The 22,463-nt window shown below is 36.1% G+C and overlaps 1 protein-coding gene across 1 annotated transcript; it reads right to left on the bottom strand.

Annotated features, from left to right (window-relative positions):
• Positions 1–927: 927 nt before the first annotated feature.
• LOC136265998 (uncharacterized) lies at positions 928–22,463 on the bottom strand. The gene is made up of 10 exons (XM_066060952.1): positions 22,362–22,463; positions 9,567–9,636; positions 9,188–9,487; positions 8,747–9,028; positions 8,008–8,084; positions 6,789–7,026; positions 5,895–6,263; positions 3,062–3,184; positions 2,868–2,898; positions 928–1,279 (listed from the first exon to the last, which is right to left on the bottom strand). The coding sequence occupies exons 2-10, from the start codon at positions 9,631–9,633 to the stop codon at positions 1,111–1,113; spliced, it is 1,656 nt and encodes a 551-aa protein (XP_065917024.1). The 5' UTR covers positions 9,634–9,636; positions 22,362–22,463; the 3' UTR covers positions 928–1,110.

The following is a 22,463-nucleotide window of genomic DNA, read 5'->3' as shown; positions in this document are numbered from 1 at the left end:
ATAGAATAATCTGTCATTTTGTTCACAACTATTGGAATAGTAAAAATTGCTATTCGTTTCAGCACTAGGCTATATACATCCAATTACTTTCTGTACAATACACTATATGTATAATGCCCCAAGAACACTGCTAAAAATATTTCACAGGCAGTTAGGGTAATTAGTGAATGGATCCAGCAGCAAAACAAGTGCAAGGAACTACAATATTGTAGAGAAAGAGTTGTTCTGTGGGAGCGTTTGAAGCACTTCATATCTGAAGCTAGAAGATGAGATGGAATGCCATATCCACCTACTGTAAAACACATAAGCTTATCTGGCATTTGTTTGTCAAGGTGTTACAAGTGTGGTATTGACACCTCTTTAGCTCCTTAGTCTAACTACCAACCACAATGGTGTATCTTAATTAGACCATGGTAGCACACCCACATACCATGTTACAAGAGATATTTCTCTAAGTAATTATCGTACAGCCCCCTATTATTAGCCTGAACTCTTCGAATTCTGTAACATGCACTTTTCACAGGCAAGGATTTGTATACATAATAATAGCATGGTCTACCCATTGTGCTACCATTATGCTTGATGATTTATGCAAGTATATATCCATGATATGTTCTACTATAACAGTATAATCTGTGTGCCTGGAGATAGAAGACACAGAACAAATGGCAGCAGCTATTATCATCATCATCTGCATTCTGAAGCTTGTAAAGAAGCAGACCAGAAACAGTAAAAAATTTCCTTGTGGAATTCTGATTTCCATGATGAGAATTGATTGCTAAATATTTTCATTTTTCTTGAACTTATCAGGCGTTGCTATATATATAATTTAGTTTGAGTTAATAATAATGTTGTATATAACAATACAGCCTACAGGCCATCAAATCAACATGCATTTTGTGCATGTGCATCACACACCAGTATTTAGCTATTATTTATTAGGCTTCACAGTGTACAGACACTTATCAAGTATTAAATGTATAAAACTTATGATAACACTGACATGCATCGTTTGGGAGTAGACAGTCTGTTGAAATTTACAAAAAAATACAAAAGCCATAATACTATATAATAATAATCACTTAAGTATATGTGTATTATAACAAGTAATCATTTGTGCATAGGAGATAAGGATGCATAGGCTGGATCAGCTTCTACTGCAGCATCTGTATTGGTGTGCTCTTCCATCTTAACATGGTCTTCATGCTCAAATACAGCCTCATACTTTGGGAAAGCCTGCACCTTTATTTTATCATCACTAGACAGTAGTGTATTCATTCTGTGATAATGTCAAATACGAAACCTTATCTTATAACCGTTCATTGCTACTTTGAATGTTTGCACATTAAGATGTTTGCACATTAAGATGTTTGCACATTAAGATGTTTGCACATTAAGATGTTTGCACATTAAGAAATGACAGACTTCTGAAGTTTGCAAGGCTAGGCTGTAAGACTTGTAGCAGTTGTTGTATTATAGTATTATATACCACACTTGTGGTGAAGATCAAAAGATGCCACACATTATACAGTGCACCAAGGCATAAACTTCCAAAATTATTTAGATAATTTCAGGATATTTCAAAGTTGTGTTTCTAAGTTACAGACCTATCACTTCTTAAGTATATATTATATATGTACAGAGCCATTTTAGCATAGCTTGGGTGTGGCAAAACTAAAGACTCTCCAATGCCTAATCCATCAATGATTCTACTGATTTCGATTACTAACAAGTACTGTTTTACTATGAATTGCTATCTCTGATCGTTCCATCTATGGAATATACCAGTTACAACACGATTGCTTGGGATATGCCTGAACTCTCTCAGTCTCTCTCAATCACTGTGTGCTTCGGGATCATGCGTATATTTCAGTCATCCCTTGTAAGTGTGATATAACTTACTACAATATAGAAGGTTTTACTATGGAAGATCTGCTGGTAAGTTCCAACTTTCATGCAAGAATGTTACCAATGACATAAAATCATCTCTTTTGAAGAGCCTTGGCTACTTTCATGTGAAACTAAAGGGAGAGCAAGCAATTAGTCCTTTGCAAAATGGAACACCAGATAAAGCAATAGTTAGCTACCTGGGTATATATCTAAATAATAAATCAATCGAAGGGATAACAGGATAACAGGATTATTACCTGTCACATAACAAATAAAAGGATATATATAGAGGTGGTACGTAAAATTGTTGGTGCATTTTCTATCAGCTGAAAAAGACACTGACACAGAGACTTTGTAAAGACTGAAGTGGAAAACATCTGCACAGCATACAGTAGCTTGATGATGTCCTGTAAGTTGGGGTTCTAAGGGGAAATGGTAGCAAGATTGCTTGAGCAACATGAAGCTGTTCAAACTGTTTTAAGAAGAGAATATAAAACTGGACACCTTGTCATCACTTGGTACATGCAAGATATTCATGACTGGGAAATGTTACATAAAGCACTGTCTCCATCAACATTATATTTTGAAGATATAAGTTACACTTTGCATTAGTCAGGGGCAGATATAGGGGAAGGGGGAGGGGGTCAAGGGTCAAGGAGGCTCTTGGACCCCCTCCAAAATTTTTTAGTATAACAAGATTGAGATACTCTAATAGAGCAGTCACTCTAATAAATCAATCACAGTATTAGAGCAGTGTGTAGTGAGCTATATAAGGATTTTTATGTATTCAGTTTATCAGCAATAAATGCATAGTTGGAGAGGTGGGCAGCTATTGTCAGCTGGCCGTGACCTTTTTTTTTTGTCTCACCTTACCAAACCAAAGACAATGTAGTGCCTCAGTTCATTTTGACCCCCCTTTCCATAACTCTGGATCCGCCCCTGTTAGTTATGGTCAAACGTGCAAAAAAACAACTCACTTTGTTCCACCATTAGTTGGCTCCTTTTTACCTGTCACATAACAAATAAAATGTTAATGTCAGCAATTATGAAAAAGCAAATTAATAAAATTGCTTGAAACTGAATTATAAAAGTACAAACTCAATCCCCACATTAAGCACACCCAATTAATTATGCAGAGGACTATAGACAGAGCAACAGAATTAACTCTTACATTTTTTGTATCGGTAGAAGAGCAAAGCTCCAGTAATTATTTCTATAATTCCAATGACCACAATCACTCCAGCTACAATTCCAGTTATGGTAGTTGTATTGTCACTATCTTCTGATTCAGGGTCTATGTACATAAATGAGACCATTAAAATATGTAATGTCATATACAATTAGCAACATGTATCATACACAAGAAAAGTGGCTGGATTTAAACAATATGTTCAAGTGGTAAATTAAAGGTTTTGACACTTTGTACACTATGCTGTGTTTGTGTTGAGATGGATCTTCAAAAACATTAACTACTTACTGATGTAATTACACACAATCTGTAGTGCTGCTTGACTTGCTAAAAATATTTCAAAAGTTTTTGTTTAAATGTCTGGCACAAGATTTACAATTTTCACCATACATTTCCTATGGGGAAGCCATAAAATGCTGTCTCCATTACAGAACTTGTAATGGAGCCATACCACACATGTCTGTTGTTGACACCTTTACTGTCATCTGGTTGAAATGTTAAATCTCTTGAGAAAAAATCCACTTTTTGTTTTCAGGATCCAGCTCAACTTGTACATACTATAATGATTTTGCTTATGAAATCTTTTTTCAGTTTATCACTTTTGGAGCATTCACAGTACAAGCAATTGAACATTTCTGATACTTTATGCATAACAACAAGATTATTCACTCTTGATAACAATCAGTCTTCCTACTCAAGTGGTAAGAGAAGATACTGCAGTGTTTTTCAAATGGAAGAAGACAATTATGGGGAATAGTATTTCAGAACACTAGCAATCCAAAGTATAAAAATACGCTGAATAGCAAAGACAGCACATGTGAGTGGTCTATATACAGTGTAATTGCTATGTAGTGAAAGTCGCCTATTATTGAACGGTATGCATATTGCCAAACTTAACATACTAAGCAAACTACTCAAGGGATAAAGGCCAAGAAAGGCTAACTAAAGACTTGTTGAGCTGTAATGACCAACAATACAATAGTTTCCTTCAGTAGTTTCTATTGCAGTGAATATGCAGTAGTACAAAGCAAAATCGTGACAGGGTAATTCCCTAGTAAGTTGTTCATTGGAATGTGCAAACTGTTTGAAAATTGGTCTTTGAGTGACATAATGCTATTTGATAAAAAGTACCAGTGTTTGAGGAGTGGTGCGTAAATGATAGACTCTACTGTTTCACGCATAACTTGCAAAGTGCTGCTGTGATTTACTTACAACTTGGTACCAAGAGAGATCAAAACTGAACTAGCATCTGTAACAAAAACTTCACTTACAGAAATTATGTGCAAGATTGGGTTAGTCACCCTCAGACACTTTCTGGACTATGATTTCCTAATTTGGTGGAACATTATTGCATCATTTGCAATAAGTCATGGACAAGAGCTACTATGTATTTGGATTCTCGCAGTGTCCGTTAACTTAAAAACATAATGCACATATCTGTTTAAAATTTTCATACGTACACCATGTATTTCACCACTCATGTAAGCACATAAGCACACTAAACAGCATTGCTGACACTACTGCTCAAACCATGAAAATTGAAATGCATGCTACAGAAATAGCAAGGGGAATCACTGTATTATTGGCCTATGGTTTGATGTAAGTAGAATTGAACACCCAGCGTTGGAGGAGTAAGTTCATTTTTTCATTACTAATCCTAGAATAAGTAGGTACAACACTTGCCCATATCTAGCCGTGAAAAGATATATTTGCTACAATGTCTTAGTTGAATTCATATAGCGATAGCAATGCACTGTGATTAAATTTATTATAGGAAAGAAATGTCGGAGATATCAATGTTAACAATAGGCTGATGGTCATTTTGGATCCACATCTTAGTGATGAGTCATTTATTTTTAATGCACATCACAATGGGGAATTCTGTGATTACAAACACTAAGAGATTGTGTACTTATAGCAGAAGGTTTGTACTCAATATTCTGAATGGTTGCTACACTCTGAACCTTGTACAATATAGTACATACAGTGTGGCTTTACCCAGTTTCAAAGTTTGCTCATCTGGGTAGCCCTGTATTACAGACTATCCTGAGCCTTCTTGTTATGAAGGAAAAAGTGTGGCTGGTTTTTGGGTGATATTTTGGACAAGAAAGCCAAAACCTTCATGATCTATACAGTGTGATGTTAAGTGTAATCAGGTTACATGGGTATTTTCAACAGTACGCATGCACTGACTAAGAACGTGGGTGTTCTTTAGCTAAAGTACATGTACCCTATCACTAAAATGTACTTGGCAAAGGTTACACTCTGAATCAAATATTGATGTCTTGTCTAAAATAGTCCTAAGCATATTATGCTTTTGAGCAATGCTCCAGAATTTTGACTATTGTGCCCAAAACTTGTTACTAGAAAATTGAATTTTGACTGTTCTATTAGGATATTTCAACATGTGGTGACTGTTCTATTAGAATATATTGATCATTTGCCATTCTTTTCTTCACAAGGGGCTGTAAATCTGTATTTTTTTACTGTTTTTGCATAATTTACTAGACCATTCCATTGTGGATCATGCAAAATATACAGAGTTTCAGCTTCTCTGATAACTAATGCACAAAAAACTTTATTTGATTTATTTATTAAAGCTTTACAGCGCAAGTGCTGAAGGTCTGTAAGACACCTGGTTCTACAGCCTGTTAACTTGCCTATTATGTTGGCATTATGCTCAATGCTTTTGCCTACCTATTATGACCCAAATTATGTTGGCATAATTGGCACAGGCCTAGTCTAAAATGACAGACAAACATATGCAAAGTTCATACAATACATACCAACCAGTTCAAACAAGTTTAAAACTTACAGGATGTTCCAGGTTCTGGTTGTTCTGTTGGTTCTGGCAATTGTGTCAAGCTCGGCTGCGGTTGGTGTGTGGGGTTCGGTTCTGGTGTAAGTTTTGGTACTGAGACAGTTTCTACTATACTGTAATTCTCCAGTGGCATACTGTTTTGTGATTCAACAACTAGCACAGAAATGTGATAGTCAGTATCAGCCATGACTGATAGTTCAGTATGTCTAGTGAACACTTTACAAGTGACCTCATCACATGTAGAACAGTTCAGTCTTGCTAAACACTTAATTGTAGGAGTTGACTCAGTCACATCACATGATACATAGATCGACTGGTTATTTGGAAGCAACTGGATTGTTGCTGACTGGAGCCATTGTACAGCTACAATATAAGTATACAACATAACAGTGAATGAAATGCTACACAATATAGGAACCTTAGCTATGTAGGGACCACCTGATTACAAAAAGCCATTATCTCTAAGAGTGTACAATTAAAATGGTTATAGCAGATATTTGTACTAGGACCTAAAACATGGACACCTTGACAACCAGGACATTCATCCTAGTAGGTTCCATTTGTATTAGAGTACACAAACCCCTTATATCTGGACACCTCACTAATAATGAGACTTTGACGCATGTTCATGTAATTTATGTACACACATTTGCACTACTGAAATCAGGACACAAGGATGCCATCTTAAGGTGTCTGGAATAGATGTGCATGCAGTGGAATCTGTCTAAGATGGTCACTTTCAAGCCTTTTTTATGGCCTAAGGTAGCTGACTAGCTGTATAAACTTGCCACTAAAGTTGGTTTTTTAAAAAGGTGGCCTTTCTACACAAGTGGCCACTAAGACAGGTTCCACTGTAATTCACCACTCAACTTACTGTACAGTACATACCTAATGAAGTACTAACTGTCTCACTACATCCCACACTGTTCACCCTACAAACAGAAATGATGTAATCTGTTCCAACATCAAGATGTCTGGAAACATTATCATCCGATGTCATATCATGTGACACTTGGAAGGTAGTTGTATTAGGTGATACTTGGAAGGTAGTTGTCATATCATCTTCACCAGTCAAAGAGACATTTAAGGCCTCCACCTCAGTCATGTTATGTGACAATGGTGATGCCTATAGACACATACAGGATTCAGTAATGTATGCGCAGTGTTCAAAATGTGCAGCAAGAAGAGGGATAAAATACTATGGATTCAATATACTATCCTCAATATGTTGTGTAGCTGAACACTGAAAAGTTGAACCTGTCTAATCTGATACCTGCGTAATCCAGAATCCTCTCTAATCCGACCAAAATGTCATTTACCAACAATTTTATATAGAAAACAACTTCTACGGCTCTGTACTCCGTAATTCGACACAAAATTTGATTCCCTTGACTAATGTTTTTTACTTTTGTAATCCAACAGAGAATAACAGCAGCATTAAAAAATAATTTTAAAGCAACCAAAGCATTTACAGTGGAACCTAAGTTATCCGGACCCCACTTATCCGGATTCTCATTTAACCGAACTACAAAAATGACTGCTCTATTAGAGTAGTGACTGTTCTTTTAGGCTAGTTGATAGTACTGAAATATTTAAAAATGTTCTTTATGCTAATTTATACACAGTTTCAGAGATATGGATTTTTCAGACTTATGGGCTACCCCTAGTCCCAAGGAGTTCGAGGTTCCACTGTAATTGGTTGACAATAATAGAAAAAAGCTGTAATATTTGCAAATTCTAAAATTAGAACATTGTGTGATCCATTTTACCTGTAATTTACTGCATAATCTGACATAATTCTAGACGTTGTACAATGTAGGATTACAGAGGTGACTTGATAATCCAACAACCTCCTTAATCCAGCAAAACTTATGGCTCCCATTGAGCACCGGAATAGAGAGGTATGACTGTATTGTAAGACATGGACAGCTGACATTTGCTTCCCATAGTTAACAGATACACTTTAGTACAGCTGATACTGTACATGTTCCCCAATTTATAACAAGGTGGCTTGTCGCCATTTAAGTAATGGGAGTATAAAGTTTCAAGCTCAGTCAGCAACAATGCTATAAGCAGAGCAGCCACACACACAACACAACACACTCACATTCCAGGTTATGGTAACAACAGGCTTGTAATCAACAAATTGTACATTGACTGCCAAATCACTTGGAGGAGAAGGTACTAAAAGATCAACAAAAATGTAACACAACACAGCAATGCTATACATACTTTATACATAAAGTTAAGTGAATTGAAGATCACACATACATGACATTATTCTCTATACAACACACAACATATATTATAGAGGACTGATAGCCAGCCAAACAAATATTATGGCTAGAAAAACCATTCTGTATACTCCATCTAATCTTTGTTTGTGGAGGTAGTGGTAACTGTATTTCATAACATTGACACATCACAGTGAACAGAGGGTTATGAAGATTTTTTCAATGTAAAAAATACCAGAAATGTAATCCTGTTACAAAATGCAACAAATCTTCCATCAGGTTTCATGTTTCAAAGATTACACAATCATCTGCATTAGTATAGCAAACCTTCCAATGACTATGTGAAGCACTTTCATTGCTGCCCAGTGAACCAGCACTGGGGTAAACTGTGCACGTAATAGAGTCAACTAATACAAGCAAATCATCCCCTCATGATTGACTACAGTGTCGTAACCTACAGGAGGACTGCACCATGTCTTATGGACACAGGTTACAGAATTAAAAGTTCCAAAAGTCCACAACAATCTCAACACAAATAAATGAACCATGTCCAGTTGTGCTTTCATTTCCCTACAACCACCAGTACATACACAAATATACACATCCACTAACCTGAAGGAGTTAAGGTGGTTACATTAGTAGTAACAACAGTTGCTGGTCCAGCATTGTTAATAGCCAACACTGTCACTTCATATTGAGTATCATTATCAAGATCAGTGAAATTGATAGTATTACTAGTAGTGGTTCTCTCCTCCACCAGTTCTGCTGTCCCATCAAATAAGGTCACATTGTATGTCACATCACCACATGAAGTATGGCTGAATGTGTCCCATGATATTACCAGTGAGGTCAGTCTCCTTTCTAATACCTTGATAACTGGTTGAGTTGGGGGACCTGTGAAAGGTGGAGTAATTACAGATATTCAGATTCACAAATGCTAGCAATATGAGACTCTACACACATCAGAAAAGCCTGCAGAAATCAGACATTTAAGCACAAGCACAATAAATGAGAAATCATTGTTTGTTGAATTAGATTCAGTTACTACCTCACCCATGACTGTCAGTATACCAACTGAACTCTGTACAGGAGGTAGGAATTGAAATTCACACTGAAATTTAGTTTGATTCAATATTTCATTTGCAGAATACACTGTCAATACTGTGTCAATATTATCAGCTACCACTGGCATCTCAAATGTGTTGTTAGTCCCAATTCTACTACCAGAAATTGCTTGTCCATTTCTTCTCCACAGAGGATATATTTGTACACTAAAGTTATATCCACAAGTGATATTAACATCATCTCCAGCACATATTGTAATATCTTGTGGTGGGTGGATAATAATAAGACCTGTAATACATGTATTGGAGTACAGTGTATGAATTAGAGTGAAACCCTCTAATAACAAAATACAATGTGTATTATTCACCTTGTTGTTCAGAGTTGTGTAGTGTGATCAACAATAACAACAAAATAAGTAGATAATGTGTCTCCATTTTCTGAGAATGACAAAAATGGTATAACACAATTAAAGATATTTAGACTATGGCACAGCTCATTTACTGGTTTACTAAATCACTTAATCACCTGACATGTTCACTTAGTAACCTGTCCTCAAGAAATTTGGTACATGATAAATAATTATAACATGAAAGGCACACTGCAGTACTTGATAATACTGTAATACTCTTCTTCTATGTGTTCCGCAAATAATTCTGGACAAATAGTAGACTAAATGGCATATATACTGTATAGCTCTGGTTGAATAATTGTTTTTTGTGGGCACTGTAAGTACTTCTGGAAGAAACCGTTCCGTTGTTCTGCATTGCTCTTTCACCCCACACTGGCTATAATGGTACGTATTTTAAACCATAGTCTAAATAAATTAGACACTGCAATCAATGGGAACTAAGCAATTTAGTAACCCTTTTGGCCCTTAGTAGTGCCCTTAGTAGTGCCCTCACTGTGCTCAGGACACTACAGCCTCAGGTTACTAAATCGCTTTGTTCCCTTGGTCTTGGTGTCTAACTATTATTTAGGGACTAAGAATTTTTAAAGAGGCTTTCCTCTTTCAGAACCTACTCAAAATGTGCATATTACAAGTACATTATACCAGAGAGGATTATAACTAGTCTTCGTTGATCTGACATTATGTCAGATCAAAGTCAAAGTTGATCTGACATGATCTGACATTGTATGGCAATGCTTAGCAGCATGCGTAAGCATGTAAAGTTGTGGCATACCCCATGAAAAAAAAAGGATTTTCAAAGTATTTTGATACCCAAAACTCCTTCAGCAACCATGCACTGTTACGTTGTTAAACCACATACATATAAATCTGTAATAATAACATTATGATGATTTATGAAATTATCCAATGTGATGTATTGTGTTATGGTTTTAACTGCAGGACATTTAAAACCCCTTTAGAAACCACTGAAATAGTATGTGAGCATGTGGTAGAATGGTACAGATTGCACTTCACTACTGAAAGGTGCAGGTTTGATTCCCCGAGTCAGACAACTTTTTTCTCGCTTTTTTGAGCCTTTTAGGTACACCTTTTTAAAAGCTGTTCGACTGCTCTATTAGAGTAGCTGACTGTTCTATTAGAGTATATCGATCTTTTTTAGCAGAAATCGGTCGGTCATCTTTGACCGTTTCAGTAGGTAATTAGGCGGTCTTCGAACTAATTGGTCAGTAAATGTCCGATGGCCAACCGTTATAATCCACTCTGCATTATACAGTGGTCACTTCATTATTCAGCCATCAATTACAGAATGTTCTGTTGTCTGAACTGTCACCTGTCGAGGTGACTGTTCTATTAGAGTATTTGCCTAGTATATGTATTAGAGTATTTTAACTGAGCTCCCTTCAACATGATCTTTACACAAGTGTTACAGTAACTTAACATACACACATTTTTATGCTTCATGCAACATACATGAGAAACCTTCCTTTCAGTACTCCAACATGCACTAGCTGTTAACAGTAGCAAACATGCATGTAACTGGCATGTTATACTAAACATGTGTAGGGAATGATGTAACATGTACAACATTTCAAGCAAGGAAGCTCTGTTGGAAAAATGTCATTGTCCTTATTGAGAATAATGTCATCTCTACCATGTCTAAGAGAAGTCAAAAAGTTTAAAATTACTAATTAGCACCTGCTCAAATGTTAAATTAATAGGATAATTTTTTGTTGAATATTTTTAGTGACTATATAGTACAAAATATGACAGTGGAACATGAGGCAAATTACAGTATGTTGGAAACTCTAACTTGTTTACTAATCCAGAAAAAACATACACAACAGAGTCAGACAGTCTATGAAACTTCTGTATATAACATATGGTGAAAAGTATTTCATGCAAAAATATTTTCATGGAATTAGCCACAAAATACAAAATACTTTTACAGAATTGACCATTGTCTTATTTGAGCACTGTTACAAGGTTGAATAAAATACATATGAGTGGGTGGTTAAAATATAGTACAGGTGATATAATTGCTGTGTCAGTGCTGTAATAACTTTTGCACAACTGAGTAACCAGTGCTTTGTGCTACAAGGTGGTACTTTGTGGTTATTTTGTTCATCTCCAACCTCCAGTAAAGTGTGTAGATAGTCTATATTATTAAGTTGCAGAACAAACAGCTAGGATTGCTTAAACTAGAACATCTTTCAATTCTTTTGTGAGATTTAAAAGGTCACGCACATACTTAAACAACAAACATGCTTTGATCTCTCAACACAAAGAGTAACTGAAAGTGCAATTAGCTCTAGGTGTAACCATCAACAATAGAAACAAACACATTTCAGTACAAACATGTGAGACAAACACAGAAACAACTGCTCTCTGAGACCACACCAGACACCTGTTTTCTCCAAACATCATCTATCTCACAACATGTTTACAGATGGTATGCAGGATTGATGTCATACCAGAATTGAGAATTCAGATGATAGCAATGGAACTGGACTAATGTAAATGGGACAATCCTGAAAGAAGGACGCCTTGATAATCAGGGGTGTAACTAATCACTGGACTGGACTACTGGACTACTGGACTGGAACACTGGACTGGACTGACATATTTTTGGTTTTACACATTCTGAGGTTGGTTTTATTGAGTCTTGCTAACTAAGGGCCTTCTGAAAACTTGCAGCTTGCTACTAAAATGACAAGTGTGAGAGTAAGCAAAAACTGACTTCTGGTAATTTCACCTCTATTTATTATGTTCTTCTACAGTACATATACCATATACCCTATACTCCTTATCAGTATACTGCAGGGAATGTGCTGGTTATGGTTAACCAAAGATAACGTCTTGAAGATATATAGTAGCAAGCTTGTACAATGGTAATAAATTTGGTCACATATTATAGTACGCCAACCAGCACATGTAAGTTGTGCAATGAGTTTGCATATTGCATGTAGGAACAAATTTAGCTACAATAGATTGTCTTAGGCAGGATAGGTTGTGTCCCAAGGGTATGAGCTATTTAGTTCAAGGATACAGTGTATCATAGGTAGCACAAATATAGTAAAATGTCTTTTGGTTATCTATTGCTATATATTACAATCTCCAAAACACAATACTGAGAAGTCTATAAATGCTGTAGAGCATAACATGCTTACCCCACTCCTCACACTCGTCATTTTAGGAGCAGACTGCAAGTTTTCTGAAGGCCCTTAGCTAGCAAGACTCGATAAAACCAACCTCAGAATGTGTAAAAACCAAAAATATGTCAGTGTCCAGTAGTCCAGTCCAGTAATTAGTTACACCCGATAATCAGGGTACTTGTCCATGGTCCCACTAAAGTACACACATTCAGACCCCTGAAATCAGAACACCTCAATCAGGACACTTCATCCTAGTCTCATGGTGGAAGGGTTCCACATTCAGCACTGTCAACATCAACGCAAAACAAAACAATTCCCCCTTTTTAGGAAACACACCCTTTATCACCTACACATACTAACTTAGTTATCAAAAAAGTCTTCATAACAACTGTATGTAATGTTTCTGTAAACTTCAGACAAAAACAACTAATTGTCTTGAGTGTATTCAATTAACAGTCCACAGTAGGGGTTAGATATACTGATCTGGACAAACAACTATGTGACAGATAACAGGTTGAAGCCAGACCAGAAGGAAACGAATACCACTATTCTCTTGTGACATGAAACAGTACACTAATATTCAGTACGTATAGTACATGGTTAATGGCTCAGTCTATGCAAACTAAAACAAAAGAAAAAAGTGATGTAGTTGTGTTACTAAAACCAGGTGCCATGCAGCTAAATAATAGTTAGACACCAAGACCAAGGGAACTAAGCGATTTAGTAACCCTGATGGCCCGAGGCTGCAGGCGCTACTAAGGGCCAGAGGGGTTACTAAATCGCTTAGTTCCCATTGGTCGCGGTGTCTAACTTATTTAGACTATGGTTTAAAGTACATACCTTTATAGCCAGAGCATTAGGGTGGCATGAAAGAACAATGCAGAACAGCAGAACGGTTTCTTCCTGAAGTCCTTACAGCGCCAACAAAAATAATTATTCGACCGGTAACCAGAGTAACAGCTAGAGCTATAGTAGATATGCCGCTTAGTCTACTATTTCTCCAGAATTATTCACTGAACACAGAGAAGAATTGTATTACAGTATTATCAACTACTCCAGTGTACCTTTCGTGTTATAATTATTTTTCATGTACAAAATTGCCTGAGGGCGGGTTACTAAATGAACATGTGTAGGTGACTAAATGAGCATGTCAGGTGACTAAGTGATTTAGTAACCCTCTAAATGAGCTATATCATAGTCTAATTAGTTATAATAGCTGGAATTAATCAACAATATTATTTATTTATGCATGCTGAATTGTAAGTTTACATTTTGTAATTAGTAAATTGTTTTGTAATTTTCAAATTATGCATTGCTAAGAAAGCACTATTCAAAAAAAACTATTTTTTAAACAACATATCACACTCTAAAGTATCTTCTCAACTGTTTTATAGTTTGTCTATTGAGTTTTTCCCACAAATTCTCTTTACAAATCCTCTAGGCTACTCTTCATCTTTGTTCACTTATGTAGGCCCCTTTCAAGTCAAAGATATATGCTTTTCCTGGTAGCCTAAGAGGTCTGCTACGATGTTTTTTGGTAGTTAAATACCTAAAGAGCTCAATGAGAAAGCAGTTCATGAAGTTATAAGTGAGTCACTACACTCGTATTTTAAACTGGTGAAAAGAAACAGCCTCAGCGCATTGAGTGCAAACCTTACCTATGATGAAGTTTAATGTGGGCTTCATTATAGTATATAATTATTTTATTCTCCCAGGCTGACTGTTTTGTTACTGAAAGGATTTGCTTACATGGGTACGTACGGACAAATATAGGTAGACAGATAGGTAGATAGATAGGTACACACACGTTTTTACAAAACCAATTTCATTAAAGGCCAGCTGTGGGTGCTCATCTGGTTTTAAAAAATAAAACAAGCTCACAGTGAATGTGAAAGAACATAAGGAAAGTTTAAGTTCTTAACAATAGGGCCCTGCCTTTGGGATACATTCTGCAATGGAATCTGTGTAAACGGATACCTCAGAATTCAAAACCAGCAAAAGAGTGTCCTGATTATAAAGATGTCCATGTTGGTACATGTACTAATTAAAGCGGTTTACTTTGGGACGACAATAACACCAGTATGTCGATTACATAAGTGACTCCATTTTTACTGTCCACATTAACAGGTGCCACTAATATTAATATAAACTTTAAGGTAAATTATATATATATACATACATAAATGTTAGAGCATACACTAGTTAGTTACCACTTCAAAGCATATTGGGTTTCTTATATCAGTTTAATACCATACCTGTTTCACTGCTCATACAAAAGTCTCAATAGTAGCAGTGAAATTTATCCCGTATTTCACTGGTAGCAGTGAAAAAGTTGTAATTGCAATTTTATTGGCTAGAATTTATGTTAACAATGTAGCGCCAATTAGTGTTTACGCATGTTTAGTACATAGTGGCAAATTGCGTACATGCGTATATGTAGCAAGTATGGTATTAACTGGGAATAGCATGGGTAGCAGTGAAATTTGGGATAAATACCACTCTTGTTGTATTGGAAATGGTAAATTTCCAATACAACACTCGTGGTATTTATCCCAAATTTCACTGCTACCCATGCTATTACTAGTACAAATGGTACAGTCATCGACACAACTATACACAACCACCCATGATCAAATATTTTAGGCAGTTGCTTGGGGAGTGTACCATATTACAAATATGTACCTCAAGTTAATCACCTAAACTTTTAAAAAACCAATGGAGATATTATTTGTGTGGAAAGATTTCATTGCAATATGTGACTGGACTTGCAAAAAGGTACCCTTTTCACACACAAAATTTGACCCATTTTTTGAACTTTGAAACTTCGTAACTTTTTATCATAACATATAATTGCTTGAAATTTTCCATGAGTGCATGCAGATAAAGTATCTGGCTGCATTTTGAAACTAAACGCAAGTTAATCAGTATAAGAAGGCAAGTGTTACATCATTTTGTTACGTAGCTGGCATGTAAAAGGTACCTTTTTGCAAATCCAGCACTTACAAAATTTAATACATATCAGAAAGGGACATTTAAAAATCATGTACAACTTCATAATAAAGTCCATTTGTGTAATATAGTAGGCAAATGTAGACACTTGAAATCAGGACATCTTACTAAGGACACCTTGATAATCAAGACATTTATCCATGGCCATGTACGTACATATGTTAAACTCTTAAAAATGGGAACGCCTTACTAAAGGACATGGAGATATAATCAGGCCACTTGTCCACAGTCCCGTTTGTGATAGTGTTGGACCCAGATGTGTCTCTAATTATTATTATTTTTACTTTTTTACTAGGCTCGGGGGGCACATACAACCAAGTACAATCATTAATGGAACAACCTACAGACCTTCAGCACTTGTGCTGTAAAGCATTAATAAATAATACAACCTACTAATGGGGCATGTACAAACAGTGCATGGCCAACACAGTGTGTGCAGGTAGAAAAGATTCACAGTAATATAATTCTAGAGGAATTGACTGGCACATAAACATAAGGAATGCATTAGTATTCAAGTGATTATCTAACTATGGAGATGTGAGAATGTGAGATTACACTTTAAATTGTGAGAATCATGCATGGTATTGACTCTGACGCCTACAAACAGTAAAGCTTAAACATTCAACGAATACTTATTAGTTTAATTTTATGCAATTGTACATAATTTGTGTTACATGATACTGTATGTTTAAATGAGGATGGACCAGAGTGCTGGATTAAGACATGGCTGGAGTTGCCAACAGCAGACCACGGTAAGATTGGGATAAAAGCAGAGTATTTCAACTGTCTGTCACCTACAACTGATATCTGAATTATGTATATATTTAACATGAGCTGGGTCATTTGTACTAAAATGAACACATGATGCCAAGGATATGCTGCAAGACCAAAAAAATAAATAAATAAATTGGAGAACAAACGTGGCTGAAATGCAATACCATAATTTTACTGATGGATATGTCAGTGTGCATAAGTATGTGGAGCATTGCTGATGGCGGCAGACTGTAGCTACATATAATAATAGCAGTTAATAGCAAGCACAACCATGCATACAGCAATTATCAGCCTAAGGGCACATTTTGTGTATGTTGTGTTTGTTCTCTCCATCAGCATTTAGTATGAGGGATGCAATTTGGCAGTGAATATTTATGTAGTTTTCTCAGGGCCCATATCAGTGATCAGTCTGGGCACTCCTGGCACTAAAATGTTTCAGGTGGAGAGCTATGCATCATCACACAAACTTATCAGCTGGAAACTGCACCTTCTTCGCACAATGGCCTGCCAGGTGAGGCTTTCTCCCATCCCATTCACGAGTGAAGGTAGCCTAGTTACGCGAGACTAAAGAAACAAGACTATCAAAGTGTGTTAACCAACACAAACTACTGTAACCTCCAGCGATTAGTAGCAACTTCCAATCATGTTGTTCATTAAGCAGGCATAGCAACCACTCATCTTCCAATCGAAATAATCGCTGTCGCCCACTTTCAAACACAAATGAACAGTAGTTCGCTTGTCTAGAATCCACCTGGTGGGCATCATGTGCTAACTGTTTTGATCAGCGTTAAATAGAATCATCGTACGTTTCTATCACCTCCACGAAAACACCCACCCATTATATGATTATCTCTTCATACAACAAGGATTCTATTCCCGGTGAGTGCGCAGCCTTAGGCCTTGTAGTTTTCTCAAACATTATTTATTTATTTATTATTGATTCATTCATTATTAACAGTGTTGCAGGGAGTAACGCGTTACATAATATTATTACTTTTGTGGTAACTAAGTAATATAACGAAATACGCTATAAAAACAGGTAATATAACTCAAGTTACTTTACTTACAAATGTAACGCGTTACCTAAGTAATATAGTTACTGTAACGAATCTAATATTACATAATATTATAATTACTACAAGTAACAAAATTACTAATCTTGTTAGTAATCCACTGCCGGAGTAACACCTAGCCACAATGTAATGAAGCCTACTGAATGAAGCTCATTCACCAGCTTCTTACTTATAACCAAGATTTGCACATTGTCCAACAACGCAATTATGTCACGTGATAAGGTGGTAGTTTCACACGTGACAGCTTAAGGCTGTGGACACAAAGTAATATAGTATGAAATATTATTATAGTTACTTTTTTTATGGGTAATATGTAACTGTAACTAAATAGTTCAGTTGCAAGTAATATGTAATATGTAACTAGTTACTTTTAAAAAGTAACTTGTCCAACACTGATTATTAATGACATAATTTTAACTGCGTTTCGTATTATCTTTAGTACTTGGTTGTATAATTATTATTATTATTAACACTTTACAGTGACCAGCACTGAAGGTCTGACAGCAACATGTGCTGCAGCCTTAGGATTACCTAACCTAATTTCAAGGACTTAGACTTAACAATTTATAGCTGATAAGGTGTAACAGGAAAGGGGCCAAACTGAGTAAGGAAAAAAATCCCTCCAACCTCAGGATTCGAACTACAGGTCACCCAATGTCTAGTTGGGGCCATCCTCCAGGAGGGATGGATTTTCTTCCTTAAGCCTAAAGTATTTATTATTATTTAATACAGACAAGGTCCCAAGGTGTCTGGCTCCACTGCAATTTTAGTCATACTCATAAAGACATACCTACTAAAACATTTTAAAATTTTAAATTCACACCACAGTACGCTGAGCATGCTATGGAACATGTTACAGCGGGTGCTTTTGTAGCTTTAACTACATCTAGTTACATGTACCTATTAATGAAAGACAAAATTATATTCTAATCAACAACAGGCTGTATTCTACTATAAAGCTTATCCAAGAAAAGAACCCTAAAAGGCTACGCATGGTTAAACAAGCTACTTGCTGTAAAAAGTTGGTCAATCTTTCTCAACATCAAATCCTACAAGAATGAATCAGTGGTGAGGAAAATTACAGAGATCAGAATAATCACTGAAGTGCAAAACTAACACTCAATCTTAGCAATCACTGAACATTAACATTACTATAATTATTGTGGCCACTTATTCTGTGATGCTATCCCACTATAAGCATATTCACCTTCACCGTAGACTCCATTTGTTAATGACTAAATTAAAAATGTTTATATGGCATGAAGCTCTTCAAATACCCAAGATGATGGGATAAGATGCGCTTAATCTCATGTACTGTCAAGATATTAGTGCACTTTGAAAATTTCCCACACATTCATATAACTACCACTACTCCTCTTCCCTTCAACAATTTCATTATGGAGCAATCTGGAGTCCTTAATTAATGCATCAAGTGTAAACCTTTAGCTACTATGTAATTTATAACAGTTGTTCAGACCACTACATGTATATAGGGTTGGTAATGAAAAAATCAACCTCTATAAGTTCTCCTCCAACTCTGAGTGATCAATTCTACCAAAGTCTATATCAAGACTGTAAGCTAATAATAATTATTATGGTGATTCCCCTTGCTGTTTTTGTAACGCGCATTATAATTTTTTGTGACTTTTTGGGTTTTTAAAAATAAAAATGGGTAGTAGCATCAGTAATACTATTTAGTGCACTTCAATGTTTCCATGAATGGTACATTACATGATGATCATTTTACTTTTGAAAATACGTATTGTTGGGGTAATGGATGCTGTGACTTTCTAAACCATAGCTTGAGCAGCTTACGTTGGCATGTGAACACCATAAGCTCCACTTAATAAGGTATTAAAGGTCCAAAAAGGTGTCTGAGAGTTAGTAAAACAACCTTGTACTGAGTTTTAGTGGGTCGAATTTTTTTTATTACAGACCTGTCAAGCGTAGTTTTAAAGAATATTGAAGTACAGCGAATCATCTTTTAAGTGCATGTATTTTGTAGAGCACCTCACCCAATAACCAAAATAGCAAGTTTTTACCAATTTTAATGGATATGAGCCAAAATTTGTCAAAATTTACAACACTCCTATATCCCAAGTGGAAAGCATTTTCTCTCTACCAAACCCACCATTTAAAACTAGACCACTGGTAGGCTCCATCCCCTGAGTTATAAGTTAATTTAAAGAGTCAATTTTTTAAATTGCCAACCTTAACGTATAAGTTCACATACATTCTACAGGTGGAATAAAAAAATTAACACAGAATGAAATTCTACTGCTAGCATCCAAACATCTTAAGTTTGTGACTTAATGGTGGCTTAGTTTACTATATCTTAGTAAGATGTATTAGGTAAATAAAACTAAAGCAAATCTAAAACTACACTGTTAAAAATGAAGAGTAACCACCACTCTAAAGAGTTCCCAGTGTAGGGAGGATTTAACACCCCTGGAGAATAACCAACACTCTGAAGAGAATAACCATTACTCTGAAGAGTAAGTGACACCACCTTCAGAGCATGTGTTACTCCTTTAGAGTGATGGTTACTCTCCAGGGGTGTTAAATCCTCCCTATCATGGGAACTCTTTAAGAGTTGTGGTTACTCTTCATTTTAACTAAAAGATTTTCTGGGTAGTTGGAAAAGGCGGATACGGTCGGACGCGGACACGGACATTTTCAAAAAGCACTTTTACATTTACAGTTATTTTTCATATACCTAACACTGTTTTTACAGCAGTCTTCGCTTCCAGACCCAGGCGTCAATCTTTTCATAGCGATTATCCATTTATAAGCGCACATGCGAAGGACTAGACCAGCATTCCACAGCATGCCAAAGACCATATGTGACCGGATTTGCGAAAAGGTACCTTTTTCACACACAACTTTTGACCTATTTTTTGAACTTAAAAGCTTCATAACTTTTTGATCATGGCATATAATTGCTTGCAATTTTCAGTGAAGGTAGCTACAGAATCTGGCTACGTTTTGATACTAAGAGCAAGTTAATCAGTATAAGGAGTCCAGTGTTACATCATTTTGTTCATTGGTATGTCAAATGTGTGGAAAAGGTACCTTTTCGCAAATCCGGTCACATATAGTGTTATACACATGCTCCAAAGTCTAATACAGAGTTATATAGTTGTAGAGATTAGCTTGTATGCCCCATGCAACTTAGCTTAGCAGGCCAAATCCACAATCTTACGCCTTTCAGTATAAGGTGCAGGCGCTTATACCGAGTGTTGAGGGTTTCAAGGACCTGGCCTACGAGATTACGTTGGGATATGCTACATTAATCTCTGTGACTCTAAATTAGATTTCTAGAGCACGTATACAACACTATAATGGTCTTTAGAGTGCTAGTCTATCCTTCACACGTGCACTTATAAATGGATAAGCACTATGAAAAGATCGATGCCTGGGTCTGGAAGCGAAGACTGCTGTAAAAACAGCGTTAGGTATGAAAAATAACTGTTATATAAATGTAAAAGTGCTTTTTGAAAATGTCCGTGTCCGCGTCCAACCGTATCCGCCTTTTCCAACTACCCAGATTTTCTTATGCACAACTATAAAATGTTTTTATAAATTCTACTAACACTATTAAAAGATTTTCATATTAAAACTATAACTAAAACTAAAACAACATAATCATAACTAAATCTATAACTAAAAGGAATCAAGAAAGATTACTATAACTAAAACTAATCATACACTCCTTAACACTAATAATAACTATATAGTGTACTCTTTATGCTCAATTTTGAGGTCTTGCACAGCAATAAAATATAATAATATAGGGGAAGCCATTCAAGAGAAATCCTTTGAAGCAATATATTTAATCACCAGCTGCAGGAAAATTTGTGGTTTAAGACCTACTGATGTCTGGTACAGGAGTATCATTATATAACTGTTACACCTGTTTTTTTCTTCAACTAAACACTCTGTACACCATGAGGAAGGTTGTGTTGGTGTTCTACAACTTGACAATGTCATTGTGACTTGTTACAAATAATTTTGGCTGGCTTACTTAATGACACACACTATACAGTATGGTTTCTTTGAGCTGTGCGGCTTCTTAAATGGCTTCCTGTGAATACAATATACCACCAGCCTGTGAATAGTTGCAGGGAGTTATATAACTAGCTAAACAATGCAATCCCAGACTCAGTGATCCCCAGCAACAAACTGACTAGACACCAGCAGATGGTTTTATTCTGTGAGTACTATCCCACTAGGGGACCTGTGAGAGGCCTATAGCCTGTGAATATATAGCTAATTGTAATTTGTAAGTAAATAATTAATTATGGCTACCAGTGCAAGACACTGGTAGACTGTAATTTAATCATTTAAGCTCCTTCTTAGTTTATTTTGTATGCTGATCTGTACAATCCTGTAAACTATTAAACATAAATAAATAAGATAAATGAATATATACAGTGAGTCAGAAACATGCTATATAAAAAATGAAGAATGCCGGCAGAAAAAAAATCCCAGTCTCATATAGCTAGTGAATAGTGACTTCATCTCAACAACATACAGTTGACTAATACCTCGTTATGAGGCTAACCTTCTGGTACTCTCACGCAGCCAGACCACTTTTTCACGCGACAAATTACAACCGCGTTTCAAAAGGGCATGAGCAAGCCTAGTCTCGGGTCTACTGGCGATTACTGAATGATGAGTACTTGAAAACAATAAAGTCTATATTTATCTGCTACTAAACCTTTCGAATTAGTGTAGCTGCGTACCTCTAGTTTCTTTCAAGGCTGAATTTCCGTCACCGCTCCTGTAGTTTCTAGCTCTATCGCAGGACTGCACACCTCTTCTTCTCACCAAATCGCGCATGCGCC

Source organism: Dysidea avara, chromosome 1, assembly GCF_963678975.1.
Source record: "Dysidea avara chromosome 1, odDysAvar1.4, whole genome shotgun sequence".
Classification (NCBI taxonomy): Eukaryota; Metazoa; Porifera; class Demospongiae; order Dictyoceratida; family Dysideidae; genus Dysidea; species Dysidea avara.
Note: the sequence above shows the minus strand (reverse complement) of the source record. Positions and strands in the feature narration are given on the sequence as shown.